This window comes from Symphodus melops (assembly GCF_947650265.1).
Source record: "Symphodus melops genome assembly, chromosome: 18".
Classification (NCBI taxonomy): Eukaryota; Metazoa; Chordata; class Actinopteri; order Labriformes; family Labridae; genus Symphodus; species Symphodus melops.
In genome coordinates, this window is record NC_136708.1 from 21,335,145 (window position 1) to 21,355,193 (window position 20,049).

The 20,049-nt window shown below is 41.2% G+C and overlaps 1 protein-coding gene across 2 annotated transcripts; it reads left to right on the top strand.

Annotated features, from left to right (window-relative positions):
- Window positions 1-1,697: 1,697 nt before the first annotated feature.
- Window positions 1,698-19,328, top strand: sfpq (splicing factor proline/glutamine-rich). 2 transcript variants are annotated; one of them, XR_013781170.1, is made up of 12 exons: window positions 1,698-2,672; window positions 3,711-3,899; window positions 4,033-4,334; window positions 4,443-4,538; window positions 4,829-5,025; window positions 5,149-5,233; window positions 5,429-5,540; window positions 5,649-5,688; window positions 5,932-6,038; window positions 18,845-18,892; window positions 18,998-19,081; window positions 19,210-19,328. XR_013781170.1 is itself a non-coding variant. In XM_079367858.1 (10 exons), the coding sequence occupies exons 1-10, from the start codon at window positions 1,893-1,895 to the stop codon at window positions 8,771-8,773; spliced, it is 2,019 nt and encodes a 672-aa protein (XP_079223984.1). In that variant the 5' UTR covers window positions 1,698-1,892; the 3' UTR covers window positions 8,774-9,120. The 2 variants fall into 2 exon arrangements, 1 of the variants encoding a protein (XP_079223984.1); XM_079367858.1 differs by lacking the exons at window positions 18,845-18,892; window positions 18,998-19,081; window positions 19,210-19,328 and adding an exon at window positions 8,663-9,120.
- Window positions 19,329-20,049: the final 721 nt, after the last annotated feature.

A 20,049-nucleotide genomic window follows, 5' to 3' on the forward strand; every position in this document is an offset into this window, starting at 1 on the left:
AGAAAACTAACCAATTGATCTTCTTGCCCCGCTGTGCTGTTTATTTCAAACCTCCCACTCCTGCATGTGAGCTGTCTGTTTCCGCTTTGTGTCATTTGTTTTGTAGAGTTCCCGCTTGTGGTTTTCTTCATTTTAAAACATACACTGTTTGACCAAAATGGGGTTGACTTAAACGGTGTGAGTTGCACGATCTGAGGCGATGATGACAGAGCGCACACCATGAGTCGTTTCACTGTTTCCCCCGCTGACATCTCCTTTATGCTTATTTCTTTTACCATTGAAGTGCATCATCCACACCGTAAACACCTTTTTTAAATCACTTTACCAATTATTTCAACTGTAGGGAAAATAATTCTTCCTCTGTATGTCTTTCCTCTACACTAGTACGCAGAGTTAATCTGCCGTAAACTATTCATTCCTAGAAAAATCCCCCACAAAAAAAATATCTAGCTCCCACCTTCAGTAACTTACTGTACTTTACCCGCTAATAGAAACGAAAAAGATCTGATTTTAAAGTGAAACCACGATTATAGTTCACTTCTTTGAATCAATAAGGGGCAAGAAGATGTTCCAACGTGACTGAAGGGTGATTTCAGTCAAAAGTCAAAAACAAAACATCTTTGATTTGAAGTGTAACTCTGAGGAGTCGTGTGCTTAAAATATCTCTCTATATCAGGTGTATTAACTTTTTCCTTTTTGCGGATGTTAATTTTTGCTCTCTTCGTTATGACCTGTTATTTGTTAATGTTTTAAGAGTTAAAGGAGTAAAGACATCTGCTTTGTTTGCTAATCACTAATCAATGAATGTCTCTCTCATCTCCTCGAGTTCTTTCAGATCTGCCTCCATTGATTTTGATTCTGTCTTTGGTTTCTTCGTTAGTCCCCAACGCGACATCACACAGTCGAGGTTTTTTGTTGTCATGTTTAACTTTGTTTTTGTTTATTGGACTTACCATATGTTTTGTCGTTTCGTCATCTCAGCCTCTTGTCTGTTTTTGTCATGATTTACATAACGCAACATGATGAGGGGAGACTTGAGGTCTCTCCACTTTGTTTTTGTTTGTTTCCAAAACACCTGTATGCATAATAAATGACCCAAAAAAAGTTTAAGTGCAATGTCTTTTTTTTCACCCCATCGTTCACTACAAAATCAAAATGTATATGTAAACAAAAACTAATATAAAGCAGGAACTAAAAGTGTGTTCTTAGAGAGAGAAGGGGAAATTCAACGTTATACTGTTATTGAGACTTGCTACACACAGGTTAAAAAGCTGAAATACTCCTGACATAGGATGGAGTCTAATCTAATAAGCTTTATTTAACCAGCAGAGCGGAAAAAACACTTCACCTGAGTTTCATTTTATGTATTTTGCTTTTTCAGGATGACACATTACAAGAGATACAAGGTTTACACAAAAAACACAACCCAGGCACTAAAATAAACTCAAAAAAGATGTTTTTTTTCCTTTTCACAAATGATCTCCAGCTACATTAAAGAAGCTGATGAAAGAAACTACACTTGTACAGATCATTGAATTTATTTTATAGTTATTAATTTGGCTTCTTCCCCCTAATACTAATCCAGTATAGTGGGTGCCGGTAATTCCCCCAAAAAGTTAGTTGTTGTTGTCCGCCATTAAACAACAGGAAGAAGAATTGTAGTTTTTCCGGCCCCTTAAATTTTGACTGGGAAACCCCTTTGACTCCTCCTGTCGAGTAGCGGACCAATCAGCGGATCCGGGCGTCTTTCGGTCTGCTCGATAAAGAAAGACCTTTACCGCAGCGGTTAGTCGCCATTTTGTCGTCTGGAAACGTCGCTTGTAGGCTTGAAGAGAAGAACTTGTTAATCCACAACGCTTTTAAATATTTTAATTTTGTCTAAGTAAGGATCAATGTCTCGATATAACAACAATCGCGGCGGCCTCGGGATGAACCACTTCCAACAGCGCAGAGGCGGTGGACCCGGCGGTCCGATGCGGGGTGGACTAATGGGGAACCCTCATTTTAGGAACCATCCTTTTCAGAATCAAAATCAAAACCGGAGAGGGCAAAATAACAACATGAACAGGCAGCCCAATCAGGGTCCACAGATGACCCCCCAGAAGGCGATTATCCCTCCACCGAGTCCCGGACCGGCTCTGACGATGAAAGGCCCGATGCAGCAGCAGCAGCAGCAGAAACCGGTGCAAGAGCAGCCAAAGACCCCGACACCCCCTGCACCTCAGGCGAAGACCGAGACACCCAAGCCGGAGATGCAGTCACCCCCACCGAAACCAGCCATAACCTCCCCTCCACCTGTCCAGGAAAACAAGATCCAAGAGCAGAAGCTCGAACAGCTCAAGTCACCGGCAGCAAACGCAAACGGGCAGCAGAAGCAGCCTCCGCAGCCGAGCCCGAAGTCAGGACCTCCGCAGGGCCAGCGGAGCGGGCCTCCGCCGAATCAGAGAGCGGGACCACAGCAGAGCCCGAGGGGCGGACAACAACAGGGCCAGAGAGGAGGACACAATCACGGCCAGAGAACGGGACCACACCAAGGCCAAAGAACGGGACCACACCAAGGCCAGAGAATGGGACCAAATCAAGGCCAGAGGACCGGGCCGTCGCCTATGAGGCCCAGGCACGAGCAGGAGAAAAGGTCCAACAACGACGAAGTTGACGACGGGCAGTCAAGTGTACGTATTATCTTTATTAAGTTATTTACTTCTTGTCTTTTAATCGAGTGGACAGCCATTGTCGTTGTCTCATATTAGCTCGCTTAGTTTTACTGATGAGCTCGATTTGATGCACAGCGCCGCCGGAGCGTGCGGAGTTCAAATGTATTCACTATAGGAGTAAGATGGAGGCACCCGCGGAGGTGAAAGAGGAGTAAAACAAACGCACCCTTGTTTAGTGGCTGAAGCAAACCGCCATCTTGTTAAACCGACCAGTAACGGTAAAATATTTGAACGTAACGAATAATACACCCGAACGTTTTGATTAACATGTGTTTTTGTATCGGTGCGCGTGTCGTGTAAGTTTTGTATATTTTTTTTAAACTTGAAATGGTTTTGTTTTCTTGGTTTAAAAAATGTAGGTCAAATTGAATTTCCTTTCCATCGTGTTTGGGGGATGGGCGGTTGGTCGGGACGTTAAATAAACGTTGAAACTGGTACACAAAGGCGACTGTTTGAAAAATACACAGTCAAAAACAAGTTATTTAAAAAAGGTCTTTTATGTATACTACATCAAAACACGTGTTTAAAACGTTTAAAAACGTGTTTTAAATGACAAAGTGAAGAAATAAGTTCAGAATTAGTACAACACTGAGTATTATCGGGGATGTCCCGATATCAACCAGAAAACGATTATCGGACTGCATCTAAAATTGCAGATATAAGCAGACCGTTAACAGATTATATAAAGTAGAATTTATTTTTATTTGATTTATTTAGGTTATTTTTCAGGGTCTTGTAATTTATTATTTAATTTCTTTGTAGAATGCTGTAGATATGTTGAATTGGTTAATAATAAATGGGTCAATATCAGGATTTTCCTACTTTTTTTTTTAACACAATGAGACGAATCAAAGGATTAAGGGCCATTAAATGAATGAAGGAAAAGTTCAAATTAAAGTCTGTCTTTAAAAGTGAGCTGGTCAAGATGAACCTTTTTTATAATGAATGACCCAATGACTTTGAAAACTTTAATGTTCTTTGGTCCTCCATTAACAGGAGTTCAAGGCAACACTGTCCATGCTGCTGAAGCCGGGCGAGAAAACATACACCCAGCGCTGCCGTCTGTTTATCGGAAACCTGCCCAACGACCTCTCCGAGGACGATTTCAAGAAGCTGTTTGCAAAATATGGAGAACCAAGCGAGGTCTTCATCAACAAAAGCAAAGGCTTTGGTTTCATCCGACTGGTAAGATATGTTATATCTATTGGGCGAAGCCAAGAATCATTTGTTGGGTCATTTTGGGATTTAGCATTACAACGACGGAAAGATTACTTTAGTAATATATCCTTAATGCAAGGTTGTATTAATTGTTTTGCAGGAGTCCCGTGCACTCGCAGAGATAGCAAAAGCTGAGTTGGATGACATCCCCATGAAGGGTAGACCCCTACGTGTCAGGTTTGCCACACACTCTGCAGCCTTGTCTGTGAAGAATCTGTCACCATTTGTTTCCAACGAGCTCCTTGAAGAAGCTTTCTCCCAGTTTGGAATGGTTGAGAGGGCCATTGTGATTGTTGATGACCGTGGGCGCTCTACAGGAAAGGGCATTGTGGAGTTTGCCTCTAAACCTGCAGCCAGAAAAGCCTTGGACAGATGTAACGAGGGTGTCTTTCTTCTCACTACGTAAGTGTAGTGGACGTTGAAATCGTTCACTCTCTAACTGTGTTCATTGAGATAGTTCTGATGAATGCTTGCCCGTGTCTTACCTGCTTTTTGATTCATATTCCTCAGGTCTCCCCGTCCAGTTGTTGTGGAACCCCTGGAGCAGTTTGATGATGAAGATGGTCTCCCAGAGAAATTGGCACAGAAGAACCCCAGATATCAAGCGTAAGCTCCACAAATTATTCACCTTTTGTTGAATGTGAAAATATTTAGGATTTGATAAGACTAATGTATACCTAAGGCTTTGTGAAGCAGCTGTCTTTATGATGGAAATCAGGGCGTCAAGTCATTGTTTGTAATCAGCAGATGGTAGGATGTGAAGGTGTGGGGGAGGGGGGGGGAGTTTGATTAAGGGACGGCAGCTGTTAAGAATCCATCTTCTGTGTGGAGTGGCAGATGTTGACCAATCTCTTTGATCCATTAAACAAATCAATATTGTTTTTGTGTTTCTACAGAGAGCGTGAGGAACCTCCTCGTTTCGCTCGTCCTGGAACTTTTGAATTTGAGTACTCCAAGCGCTGGAAGTCCCTGGATGAAATGGAGAAGCAACAGAGGCAGCAGGTGGAGAAGAACATGCGCGAGGCCCGGGAGAAACTGGAGAGCGAGATGGAGGACGCTTTCCATGAGCACCAGGCCAACCTGCTCCGCCAAGGCAAGTTTAATCTCATTAAGACGCCATTAGCAGAACCTGCTACCAATTTCAGCTTTGAACCACAAGAACAGGTGAAGTTAGGAAGTGCCACAGTTAAAAGTTTGTTTTTTTGCTTCCTTTCAGATCTGCTGAGGCGACAGGAGGAACTGAGGCGCATGGAAGAGATGCACAGCCAGGAGATGCAAAAGAGGAAGGAAATGCAGATTAGGTATTCATCTTCATTGGTTTCTATTCTGTGTGTTTTACAATAGAGTTTCCTTCTCAGTCAATGCAACAACAAAAAAAAAGATATACAGTACATCCTGCATCTTTATTAATTGTCTGTTATAAAAGAGTGGATTTATACAAAAGGAAACTTAGATTGGATCACAAGTGGATAATAAACATTTCTGATTGTTATCAGGCAAGAGGAAGAGCGTCGCAGGCGGGAGGAGGAGATGATTCGCAAAAGAGAGATTGAGGAACAGATGCGACGTCAGCGTGAGGAGAAGTTCAGGATGGGCAACTTCATGGATGTAAGTTGAACTATACATAAGAATTCCAAACTCTTGAATATAGGTAGTTGTATATATTGTCACTGTGTACCTGAACTAATGGCCTTGTCCTATCTTTTGTTGTTACAGAGGGACAGGGAAATGAGGATGAGTGCCGGTGCAATGGGAGGTGAGTTCTTTTTACTTTTGTTTCGTTAACCTGTAAAGTCTGAAAGCCTCACATGTTGGTTTTTATCAATCTGAAAGCAGTACAAATACCCGGCTGATAAATGAAAGCTTCCAGCTTAAGCATACTGTTGATCATTCCACAAACCAATCATTTCTGGTCTTGAACTAATAATTGGCCATCAACAGGTAGCATGTAAAACTTCAGGTCTTCGATGCAGTATATTCATTGAATTGTTTGTGTCAGATCTGGCCTTCGCTGCAGCCAACCAGAAGTTTCCCATGGGTGGAATGGGCTTTGAAGGACAGCAAGGAATGGGATCATCTCCAGGAGGCCTGATGGGCAACGAAATGGTAACGTATCCCTCTTTTAGGGAGATCAGTAGTTGAAGAAAAAAAGTGTTTTTGCCTGTTTTCTCATTGGAGAGAATCTCAGCTGTTGGTAAAGTCAGAGGCCAGCTGGCCGAGTAGGATGGGAGATCCTGGATGCTCCCAGCTGTCTGGATCACTGTTTGTTGAAAGTGACAGTTTTGCTGCCGACGGAGAGAGTTTTTTTTAAAAATATTTTTTTTAATGGCAAGCCAAGCCCCATCACTTACTGTCTTGAGTTATAAAGCCTTTTCAGCTATAGAACCGTCAACCTGCACTAAAACAAAAGCCAATGCTCTCAGGCTCTGTATACAGGCAGCAGTGCACTCTGAGCACTCTCACACCTCTGCGTAGTTGACTGCTTTTGCAAGACCTGTCTGATGTGAGCTGGACAGGCACTTTTTCTTGACCTGCTGCAGAATGGCAACTACCAGTTTTTATACCATTAAACTGTTGACACTGTGCTTTAACCTTCTGAATCACCTTCTCTTACCGTACTAGGAGTTACCTGTACCACACGTCATATGAGGTAATTAGCTTGTTTATGAAATTGTGTATTTTTCGGGTGGCAATATGAAGTCCTTTTTCAAAGCTTATTTTGTGCTACAAGCCATCATGATACCTGAAGTAGATGGGTTTTTTATTTTTGGACCAGCAAACTTTTCCATATCAGCGTCTCCTTGAGTAATCAAGCATTTGAAGGGGTTTTTAGTGCAGGCTGACGGTATGAAAATAAGAACTATTTAAACAATTTGAACTCAAATATTATAACGGCATGATTAATTGATGGGGCAGGCAAAGACTTGTGACTGTAAAAGGTGGTATCGGTGAACACTGAGCTTTGCTTCAAGAAAGCTTGCAGCAACAATGCTCAGGTTACTTCTCAACGACTGTCAACAAACGCAGTCAACCTGTCTACGTGTTTAGGACGGAACACCTTCTGCTACATTAAGCTTTAAATACTTAAACATGTGCATTGAAAAAGAGCTGCATTTATAATTTCACAAATGGACTATTGGTTACTGTTATCTAATCTTTTTTTTTTCTCCAGATATTTCAGTCCTTTTTGTTCAATATAATTTAAAGCAGCCCAACAAAAATGGTTCTCCAAGTAGTGGTTGAAGTAGAAGTCATTAAAGTCTTTGGTAAACAGTTCGCTGAGCAGTTTGTTGTTGGGTGAATCCAATTCAAGATATTTACTCCTCCCACTTATTTACTCACCTTCTGTCTATTGCCTACATGATATGTTGCTCCTCTCTTTCCTATGAAGGGGCTTTAGGCCCTCGTTGTAGCAGAAAGCTTTCCCATTTGATTGGGTTTTGACTTTGAGAAATGTTTCTCACAGCCCTTGTCTACATTTGCATTTAACATGCATATTGATGAGAAACTGCTTACTTGTTGGAAAAGTTGTTGTGCTACATGTTTACTGTATTATATTGTACACAAGCACATGATCTTATTTGCAGTCGTGGTCTTCGTAACAAAGTACCCATACACTTGAAGTTCTGTGCATATTTTAGTCTAAATATTGATCAATGTTTTGCCATCAGAGCTCCTGCGATGTCAGGACAGATAATCTATAATAGTTGTCTTAAGAACTACTATTCTGAATACTATTCATAATAAAAATAAAATCTACACTAGGAACTCAGTTATTTACACTTCACTTACCCTGAAACCATGTTGAATGTAGGAAGGCCTCCAACAGATGGCCTCATTTCTGAATAAATGTAAATTATCCATTTTCCATATACATTGGTTGAATACTACCACCAAGTGGTTTCTATACAGTTCTCCACTGTTATATTAAATAGTCATGAATAGGGCTGCCCCCTGTCAGTCTCTTTCTGGAATCGTCAATCGGACATATAAATCCAATCCTACTACCAGGTGTTAAAAAAAACCAGGTAGACTTAAAAAACCCAGAATGGTGTTCAGGTAAAACAGGTTTATAGGTGAGCTCAACTGCAGCTGGTTTGTTTCTAAAGGATTTCTTTGCTGTTCATTGGCTTCTTACCGGTAGCCATGGCACATTTCATCAATTAAAAGTGACTTGAAACTCTAAAAAGTGTTAATGTCAGCCAATGGCCAGTACGATAGCAGAGTGATAAAATAAAGACTAAACGTACATGTGTAGATTAGGAGCTAGGTGTGCATTAAACTGAAACAGAGATCCTTGTTTTGGGCAGCCAAATCAAATTTGACTAAATTCCTATTGTTGCACAGCCCTAGTCATGAAGAGATCGTTATATGGTCAGCATTTAAGAAGTGCGAGACCAAGTGAGTAGTCACGTCTCTAGGCTAGTCTTTGCATGCTCAGGAGAGACCATACTAGGTAGGCACTGACTAACGAAAGCATTACCCTCTCTTCCTTTTCCGTATGTAACCTGTGGCACCTGTGGACCTTCATATTGGAACGAACCGTTTCTTCGGATGCGTCTCCTGCTGGTTGTGTTGTAAATCTGCTCATAATATAAAATCTCCTTATTACCACACCTTTTGACACGCTTCCATATGGACATGAACTGTGTGCTTGTGCACTCAAAACAACCCATTCCTTGTACTCCAACTTCGTATCTGCCTCCCCCTCACAATATTGATCCCCACAGCGCAATGAGCGCTTTCCCCAAGGGGGCCCCAGGGGGATGGGTCCCGGTAATGCCGGGTACGGCCGAGTCCGCGAGGAGTTTGATGGTCCTGCTAAAAAACCACGCTTTTAAACGCTTCCCTTTGATGCGCCCTGCAGGAGTATTTGTACAGATTCTTTAAAACAATGCTTTTCTTGTATTTAAGTTTAAATTGTTGCATTTTAGCCTGCTTTTTTCACAAAGTCAATATTTTCATTTTTATTTTCTATTGTCAGTAGTAGTAGTTTGGAAAGGTCGGTCATCCTCGTGTGATCTCGTACTCCTTTCTGACCCCTGTAAAATTTTCTTTTCTAGATGTATAATGCTCTGTGAGTCTCCGTGAAGTGATAATTGTACATTTTTTCTCTACTCTATGGCTGTGTTTTGTGCCATACCTTTGGAGTCAAAGCATGTATTACAATAAAGAGAAATTGGTTCTATCTGGACAAACTTTTATAATTTATTACCAAAATTATTAACAGTGTAAAACAAATCCCAACAATTGGATTGCTTACACAAAAAAACCCATAAATAGTAATTGTTGTTCTATCCGTCACATTAGTTCTTAAAGGGGTCTATGTGTTATCCTTGATTCAGACGTGTCACATCCATCTTAAACACAAGGCGTCACATGCTGGCTCCCTCGAAGCTTTCCGCCTGTAATGCTTTTCGGGAGTTGATCCGTTTTCTAAAGAAGTTAAGAAGGGGAGGCACAGGCAGTGCTGTGGGACACGGTTAAGACCCTTCTAGTTAATTCTCTTCACCAAATGTGCTGAATCCAAGACTTGATTTTTGCTTCTACGGTTTCACTCTTTGAACATTTCTTTAGATTGTGATTATTTAACTTTTATTTTTATCATTTAAGAGGGGGCACTGGCTTATAATGGTTATTGTACTTCAATAACTTTGCTTTTGGAAGGCGGAGGTATGACACATAGAACCTTTTAAGAAAGCCTGTGATGATGTTTGTGTGGGGATTGAAAGGACTTCAAAAGAGCCGATCTTGAGATCAGGTTCTGGGTCTGTCAGTGACCTGCTGATCTTTGTAGTGTACGTCGTGTGGAGATGAGACCGAGGTTGATTACTACATTGAAATGCTGTCTAATAATACTAATACCAACCTTAGATATGTGGATGCCTGCTGTTAAACACATCAAGGAACAACCTACGAGAAGCAGTGTAGCCAATAGTACTGTAGACAGCTGAAGTTCCTGAAGTGGCCTCTAGAGGCTTGTTTTTAAATAAGTCACTCCCCATGGAGGCGTGTGTAAACATTCTCTGACTTCACAAGAACAAATTCTACAACTTGGGTTGTAACTGTAAACTTCAGCTTCAGTTTTTGTGCAACTCATCAGTTGCAAAGAAAAGGACAGCTTTGTGTAATTGGGTATATCACCTTTACTTCTCTGAGTCACTGAACCTAACCACCAGTTTGTCAAATTATGGCCATGAACACAAATCTTGATTGGTTCAGCCATCATCTCCAGAGTGAAGACTTTAAAACATTAGTTCATAAAGCAAACAAACATGTCACAGCCCACAAGATGGACGAAACCCTTCTTACATTAGCAATCAAAGGTTGTGTTGCCATCTTGTTAGTAGTTGGAATATGTCGATGTATTGGGCTTAGTCATGGACGTCCTTATTTGTTCATTCTTCAACACCTTGCTGGATATTATTAAATGGCTTCATTGGGTCGATGAGGTCCAGTAGAAGTTTAGTAAAGGAAGGGTTAATAACCTGAGTAGTCTTAGCAGCTAACATGGGGACATGTTCACTACATGTTCAGCCTGTTTCCACTAAAGACGTGCTTAGCATGTAATTAAGATACACGTATGTTCAGACAGTCTGGTGTTGGAGATGCCCATTGCATCCTGATTGGTATTGTCTAGATTTCCCTTAAAATTACTAAGCAATGACTTTTCATTGAACAATTTTGCAAATTCATGATACAAAGTGAAGCCATTAATTTGGGCAAACCTTTTTTTAATTTGGTTGCTGTTTTCTGTGTCGATGAGACGTCATCTAGGCAAACTAAAAAAAGTAAAGGTCTGGCCGACACACCTTTTTGTTTATATTATAGTTATTCATATGGTTCAACTTAAACTTGCCTTTTCATGCTTGACCGTGTCATTTGGTCTAATGTCGTCATGCATCATGATCAGTGTGATTAAACATGAGAAACTGCAAAAAAAATGAGGAAAAACAGTCAAAGTGGCCTCTTGATCCTCAGTGTTGCTTTTTTAAACTTGGATTGACTTCATAGAGCATCATGAAGCGTTTTAAATCCTCAACCTGCACAAGTTGAACATCACTCAAAGCAAACATTGTTCTGCACCTGCAAGAAGAGGAGTTGTGATTCTGTCCGCTGGCTTACACGAGGATGTGGGAGGTAAACGCCACTGATGATGGCTCACACTGCTGTGGAAACTCTCTGCTCAAAGGGGCATTTCACATTCTCCATCTTGTGAATCCTTTTGCACCTCATCACTGCAGAGAAGGAAGACGATTGGTAGTATTTTTATTTTTTTTTATACCTCCTGAATTTGGATTTCCATCCTGAAGTTTTGCCTGACTGAACTTCTATCTGCATGCTTTGTAGTTGATTTCTTGGCAAAGATTCTTTGCTGTTGCTCTCCATCACACTACTTGGATTTTTTTTTTCCTCAGATCTGTTTTTGACTGGTTGTTTGTGAGACGACCAACAACTGCTGCCCTTTTTTCTCTGCAGGAAAGAAACCTTGGCTTGACTCATATCAATAGTTGGGTCATATTTAACGAAGCCCTTCCACGATCAACTTTCTGCTTTTCAGAAGACAACAAACAATGAAGTTACAAAGGCCCAAATAGGAGAGAGAAAAAATCATACACAGTTCATTATAGGGCTGTACATAACAGTTGATACGGCAGAACATCGTGATAAATATTTTTTACAGCAGTCGATAATTCATTTGAAATGTCATCATGTCTTTTATATTCCAAAAACCTGGTTTTTAAAAAAATGAATTTGAACAGAATTAAATAGTTAAACCCTTCTTTGAGTCTGGAGCATGGACGAGCCTGTCTCTGTCCTTATGTGACAGAAAACCCCCTAATTCTATCCATTCAGTTCAGTTGGGCCCAAAAGAAAACAAACTTATGGACAGATGCAGAATTAAAGAGAAAACTCTGATGCAGATAAATTGGCCATGTTTTGGTGTCATATCCTACATTTACAGTTACATCAACTGAAGGCCATTTAATGAATCCTGCTGGAGGGGAAGCTGAGATTGTATTGACTGTCATGTAAATATTAATTGCAAAGAGGGATTGCTTTAATTTCCCCTCTGTTGCTGCTATGGCTTCTTCCATTGGATGAAGTCGATACCTGTTCTGATTGTATTTTAACTTTACCTGGGCGCCATGCAGACACTTGTAAAGTGTTTTCTTAGACATGTGTGGTTTGAGAAACTGGGCGAGAAGAGTGTAAGTATTCAGAAGAGTCACTTCAGCTATTTAAACTCTTGATCGGTATCACGGTTGCATTGCCTCTGATAAAGCAGAGTATTCTCTGTTGGCACTAGTTTCATTCTTTTGAAGAGACAACAACATTATGTGCCAATGACAGAAGTGCAACCACAACAGTACAACTTCTTATTCCTACCTTGCTTTTATTTTCAACCAAATGGCTTTGCTAAACCTTTGCAGCCACTTGTTTAGTTGCTCTTTGTTAAACCGTAAGTATTTGTACATTGCCTGATATATAATTAGAGCAATAATTGCAACAAACAGTTTTTATTCCATTGTTATATAGCGAACAATGCCAAAAGAATGAGAATAGTAAAACTGTTAAAGAATATTATTACCCTATTCATTTGTCAGGTCTACACACTACCTGTGTTATGGCTTCTACAACAGAGACAACATATTTGGAAGTTAGAGTATTAGATCTGAAATATTACATGTTTGTTTTGTGTACATTTTTCCTTTTTAACAGGTTTGACCAGCTGTAAAGATTTTGGGACTGTCTGGATTTTTTTGCCTGTACGATGTGGACATAGAAGTCCCTTAGTAAAGAAGTCTAAACCCTGGACATGAGAAGTGGTCTTAGTTTTAACAACAGGACTGGACTAAAGAGGACTGGAATAGAACGTCCACATTTAAGATGATAAACTAGGATACTTTAGTTAGTGGGATATGAATGGATGATTGAGCCATGATCCTAATGAGCTCTGCAGCGTCATGTCATGGGAAAACAACATGGACTTCTTAATGACAGACAGACGGCAGGAAAACCCAACATTAAGAGTAAAACCTGCTTATTAAAACAACCACGAATGTAGCTCCTTTAGCATCTTTTGAATGGTAGAAATGGAAGATGTTTGGATGCCAACTGTGAGTATTACCCTTTTTTTAATGGGGCTATCCATTATTGAACTGCACCCTGTTTAATGTTCATTAGTCATTGACTTTGACTGAATCCTGTTGCAGATGAATAACTCTCTGCTCTTCTGTTTTGAGACGTTAGGAATATTCTTGATCTTTCTACACAGAAACGTTCGGGCCCAGTGCACCTCGACTCACTTCGAACTGTTGAGTTTTGCTCTACTTTCTTTCTTTGACGTTTCCTGCTCCATGTAGGAGGAGTTGTTAGCTGGGTGTCATAACCTCGTGGCATGAGACAAATGCAACTCAAAACACAGTATTTAACGTAAAGTGGTCGGTTAACTTCAGAAATTCTAGTTATGTCTATAAAACCATTTGGGAATATCCATTTCTTATGTCGTGCCACTCCATCATTAAGAGTTGACAGAGGATCCACGCAAACACAGAAACATTAACGCATGTGTCTCTTCATTCCACTGTGGACTTTATTTAAGAAAAGCTGTGTCCAGTAACCTGGTCAACATAAACGTTATCATGGTATATTTGAACTTATAAATGTGCATGGTTAAGGTTGCAAAAAAATGTCTTTGCTCTTAATTTCTATACAGAAGGATAATTTAAAGAAATACAAATCTGGATCGGCAGGTTTTGAAAAAACTAGAAACTGGAATCCACCAAAGAAATAGCAATCGGTGCATCTTCTCCATCACCTTTAAAGAATGCTTAGAACTGCAGCTATTCTGAGACCGACCGAGTTCTTGGTACCGTCAGCTCTTTCCAATGGTAACCCACAGGATTAGTTCAGAGCAAATGAGCTTTACCATGAAGTGGAAACGAGTTTCTGAAGACGGTTTTAAACAACGAACCTCCCGTTGAAAACCTTTTAAGAGTTAATTTTTGGCTCAGTCCAGATGTCATCTCTTCACCCCTCGTCTGTCCTGATCATTCTTCAATCCATCTTTTATCAAAGTTTGATTACACAGCACCTTATTTCAGATGTTTCACAATCAAGTGTTTTTAATTATTCTTTAATTAAAGTTATGAGTAACACAAATATTCAAGACTGTTGAGGTGTAACCTGGTTAGGTTTAGTGTAAACTCGTCTGAGATAGAAACGGCTCTTTCTTTATGACTGGATGACCTGATGAAGAAAGTTAAAGATTTACACCAAAAAAAGCCAACAAAGAGGACACTTGGATTCAATATGATTGTGTTAAGTATTGGAGGTAAATACAGCCTGAACACAACGTCTGATTTGCGTGAAATTTATCAACAGCCCGTCCTTGTTAAATGAAATAAAACCTTTATTGTAGCAAATAGATGGATAGATCTGGATATCAGAATCTTTTCTACTGTGAAGAGTCGTACAAAGACTTTCTTCTTCCCTCATCTTCGAAATTCTTCCAGAAAGTTCAGCAACTTCTCATGGACATGTCAATTTGAAACCTTGTAATGTTCTGTCTTTGTGTTGGTGTTGTGTACAATTTGTTTTTCTTTAACAGGTGTGACCATCTTTAAAGGTGTTGGACAATGAAAAGGAAGTTTCCAAATCAAGTAATTCAAAGTCTGTGGCTTCTGTTGGAGTTGTTTAGTCTTTGCTAAGTTCTGGTCCTGGAGGAATAGCAACATGTTTCTTATATACTGTCACAGGTTTTGGCTCTGTATCTTTGGACTTACGTTGACTAGTCGTCCTCAACTTGACAGAATACGTCCGATTTGGATCGACTGTGTCAAGAACGCTCAGCTGACCGTGTGGCGTAAAGAAGGAGTTCAAAGCTTTAGCACTTCTTGTATTAAGGATACATTTCCCATGATGATTTGGTGAGGTTGAGTGGTCCAGTTTGGTTCGGTATGGTCTGGTTCTGTAAACCCTGACCTCCCTTGCGTTTGCATTGAAAGTTACTCGTCACTAATGAGACTGGAACCGTGCGAGCAGAGCACGAAGCTAACGCTCGAGTGCCGACGAAGAACTTACAGAACTGGAACACTTTCTCATCCAGTTCCCTCGAACCTCCAACTCCCTTCGTTTAAGAAGGTTTCACTAAAACACTTTGGTGCATTTTGAATATATATTTTTAATATCCAGACAATGATCCTGAGGAAGGTCGGCACCTCCAACGTCGTCCACCAGGCAGTTATACACGCGGACATTATTCTCTTGTTTTCTTTGTTTGGAAATGACGCTTCTTTCGACCAATCAAGACTGCAGTGTGTTTAGCTGGCTGCCCGACAGAAGGGGAGCAAAACAAACGGTATCGTTAAGATCTTATTGTACCGAACCAAACTGAACCGCTTGGTGGAAATGGGACTTACTGCTAACCCATTTCTTCTTCATGTTGTTGAAGTGAATATTTAAAACGTGTCCTGAATACTGAGCGTCTAAAAGATGATCCACGTCATCTCCTAACTGTAATGTCTGACTCTACACCACTTTACAAGTTTACAGGTAGAAATGAAGCTTTACCTCAGAAGTTTTAAGTCGAGACATTCACCAAACTTCACAGGAACTGTTTTTAGCTTTTAGTACAAGTCTCTTCCCCCCCCCCCCCCCCCCCCCACAGTCCCTTTAGTCAAATCTGGACCCACGTTGCCAACGTTAAGCTAGTTTATTTATGTCACTGTTCCTGAAGTTGAAACTTTTGAATTTAAATTCAAATAACATTTTGAATAAAATCAACAGAATATGGAGAGAATGTAATGTACTCCAAAGTTCCCCGTTTATTTAAATGTTAAATTAATTGAAGGTGAATTAGGCTTCATCGTGCTAACTGTTAAAGTAAAAATACAAAAACAAACTGCACGACTTGAGTGTAGAGAGATAGTTGTACTAAAGTCTGGCTGCCTGATTTGTTTCATGTAAACATAAAATGCTTTCAGACCATGAAGGTTACGCTGCACCCATGGGTGCCTGACCCGAGCAGGACTTTCAACAGTTTTAAGTTTGCCGGAAAATAAATCTCTGAAATAGACGAATCTTTAAAAAGACTTTCCTTCGTGTTTTGGAACAGGGATCTCCATGTGCCGTCTATTACGACTTTATATTATTGTTAGGAGATTTGGAAGCTTAATTTTGACACTTAAATTGGGACAGGGAAACTTCTACTGAGAAATTTGTTAACAAAGTCTAACGGTTGTGAACCCGTTCAACCTCCTAACGGTTCCTTTTAGTTAAAGCCAAACCTTTAAAAAAAACCCAGAACCAGCACTGTAGACTTGAAGAACGTCCTGTTCACTAACCTGTCTCAGCCAGGAAGCCCTGTGCATCTTTTGACTGAAGTCATCATGAGTGTTGTGTGGATGTGTTTGGATAAATGAGAAGTGTGCTCGCTGCTGTCAGCCAGCTTGTCAGAGACGGGCTGCCCAGGCCACAGTAGAGGCTCTTCTCTGCAGTTGGGTAACATTGACGATGAGTAGAAGTCAGTGGACAGTAAAGCCTGGACATGTTTGCACTGCAGCCAGAAGTAAGCTTACACAGATGAGCTGAACACGTAAGGTAAGTGTCCCATCCATGTTTATAATACAAGATGCTCAGTTTTCTCTTCTCTCTGTCCTCCTCTCTTCCCGTCGTTCCTCACAGTGACGTTTTGCAGGGCTTCTGGCATCACACTTCCAAAGAATGGCATCACAGTGCAGATCTCTTTCCTTCAATCTTTTGTGTGTGTATGTGATTTTCAAGCATTATAGCTCCGTGCAGTGTGTGTGGTTGTAGTACTTTTTGGCTTCTCTGTATGTATGCATGAAAGAAATAATGTAACGCGTGTGATATCTGTGAGTCCACTGGTTTTATATCCGTCATTCTGAAAGCAGATCAACACAAAGTGTTCAGGTGGTTTTCTTTCAGCCTGTGCTGATCCTTCAGTCTGATGTCAGAGGTTGTTGGCGGTGGAAGAAGGCAGGTTACGTTCTTCACGACTCCACTGACCTGCTGTTAGAAACGTGCTCTTGGTAATATAACACTTCTCATCTCTTCTTCACCTGTTAAACAGGAAACGACGCTCTGTCCCGCCTTTTATTTCTGTTGAAGAGAGTTTGACCACATCGAGCAGCCAGTCTGTTTCATCTAATCAAGAGTCCATGTTCCTATCACTGACTTTATTAAAACAATATCAAACTTTATGTTCTGCAGACTGAGTGTTAACGTGCTGCTGGATGAACTCATTAGAGTCACCTGATAGGTGGAGCGTGTTTTCTCGTGTGTACACACCTCTGACTCGGACGCCACGCTGTGCATTTACGTTGAACACTGACCGGATTGCTCCGTCTGTCTTTGCTGTGAAATGTCTCTAAAACAGTTTGTGGCACTGGGTTGGGATGTGTTTGCAGTTTAGAAGTCAAAGCTGTCGCATACTGCCGGGGTGGTCTGGGTGGGTTTTTTAGTCCTCTGTTGTACCCCGGCTTGATGGTCTGGACTTTGACGTGTTTCTGCACATGGAGTTAGGGGGCGACTCCTTCGCCTTAAACAAACAGCAAATGTAAATGTTTTTATGCCTTTACGACTTCATGGGGGGGCGGGGGGGGGGGGACCTTCCCAAAGAGATCCCATCTTAAAAAGTCCCCTGTGAATAATCGCTGCTGAAATATCAAACCATAAAGACTCGGAGGCTTTCAAGAGCGTTTTCTAACTGCTGGTCATTTCAGTATCGGAGAAGCCAGTGACGTTTAGCCTGTAAATATATGAACACGTTCAAACATGCAGATTTTAAAGGAGCACATTAGCTAAGATGTTAAAGAGCTCCATTTTTACCCACAGCATCAGTGCAGGAATATGAATCTATAAACTATGAATCCATCCACATACAGGTGACTTTAAGTAGTTAAAGTACAAATTGAACATTTTAAATAACCTGCAGTACTTTAAATGCCCACTAGGGCGCTGCTGCCCAAACGCTATGTTACTCTGAAAACATCTTTTTAAACTCCTGGTCAAACGTGTTTCTATCAGCGGAGGGGTTTTGTGGTCACTCGATGTCGGCTCTGCTCAGACTGTAAAGAACAGAACCCTGTTGTAGTTCTTCTGAGGAACGCATCCTGCTGTAGTGTCGCACGTTTTTGCCTCTTTTTCTCTTATTGCTCATGAACTCCGGACAGAAACCATCCAGCATCCTGAAGGTGGCGGTTTTCTGTTGCTTCCATGTAGACGTGGTCTTGGAGCTGTAAAGGGACCCCTGGTGCTACATGGACTTTATGGACCATCACAAGCTCTGATCTAAAGGGGATCCACTGTGTTCAGACAATGCCATGAATCGATCTATCTGCACTGTGATCCATGCTCGAAACCAAATTAACTCCTGATTGTCTAAAAATCTTTTCCACGTTCTTGAATCTCTCGAGTGTGATGCCAGAACAACCCTTCCTGCCTACAGTTGTCTTTAACGTCTCAAAGACCGACACTGAATAGACGAGGTCTTTGGTGCGGCTCCCAGCTCTGTTTGGGTTCTCAGCATCGACGCCCCCCTGATGTCTCAGAAACAAGTCCAGCTTCATGTAGCTTTGTAACAGAGTGCTGTTGTCATGCTCCGTCCTGGAGCCCTCTGCAGTGTGTAAACAAATGAGTCGACTTCACGGTACTCAGATGCCTCTTTAAATCGACCTGCACACACACTTTGTACAAGTCTCCAGTCACTGACACACACACTCCTCACACACGCACGCACTACAGACACACACACACTGGAGCACAGGTTGTCATTGACGACCTCAGAGCAGTACACGTAGACGAAAAGGAACAAACAAACAAAAAGAAGTGAAGACGTGTTTGAGGTCACTGCCAGGCTCTGATCGTTTTGTCTCTCGCCACAGGAGCCGGGAGCGGTGGACGGAGGCTGAGAATCCACAGCCATAAACATGGTAAGTACCCTCACAGGTACCGGACCTCAAAGAATCCAGACTAGCCCTTTAAATATCTGTAGGCTCATTGTAGATCATGAGTAACAGTCTGCTCTGTTTTTTTAGGTTAAATGAAGAATGTCTAATTAAAAAGCCGGCGCTGCAGAAGAACCAGAAACGGCACTGTGGTGACCCCAGGATGACCTCCATGTAAGACCTCCTGCACTCATTAATGTGAATTATGTGGGCCTGACACCCATCAGTGTCTTTAAACAGCATCTCGGTTTAATGATCTCCATTAAAAACCAGTTTTTGTGTTTCTGTTCCTTTTGATGCAGAGCTGCAGCTGCAGTACCAGGAAACGTCCAGCAGAGGAGCAAACAGCCCGCAGTCCAGAGGAGAGATGCACTGTTTTTTTTTTTTTATACTTTCAGTATAATAAATAATACAAACTCAAGTTATGTTTGTTTTTATTTTCTTAGTCATTGGTTTGTTTGAGTATAAAAAAAAATCTGTGGGCGAGTCAGCCAGAGCAAAAAGATGTCCAAGCAGTGGATCAGCTTCTCCCTCAGCCCGCCTGCTGTTCTGCCTCAGTGACCTTCCTCTTCCAGTTACAATTAAGGGTAAAGGTGCAATGTTTCCGCCGCTTCATCACGCCTCTATGCTGAGACTTGGCTGTCAACGCTGGACCAGCTCCAGCCTGGAGGAGAGCTTAAAGTGGGTCAGTTTGGCCTAAGCTGCACCCTGAAGTAGACAAGGCGGTCCTCCACCAAACACTTACCGTGAGAGAGGCGACTCATTAAAGGAAAACTGAGCAGAGGAGAGAAAACAAACGGAGCTTCCATGTAGGTCACCGGGGGTCGATTAATCTGCTTCTTAAGTTTCACTTTTTATACGACCATCTTATTTCAAAACACTTCTAAAACTAAAAAGAGCAGAACTTTGTCTCATTTATACTCTGAGTACAAAACTAACTCTTTACAGTAAATGTGTCATTTGAAGTTTTACCTTAAAAACAAGTTCAATGATAGATAGATAGATACTTTATTGATCCCGAGGGAAATTCAGGATATTCAGAATGAAAACGGTTTGAAGTATTTAAAAAAAAAAAGGAGATGGAGAAATGCGTAAAAATAAGAGTGAAAACCATTCGACACCATGATCAACACTCTGATGTT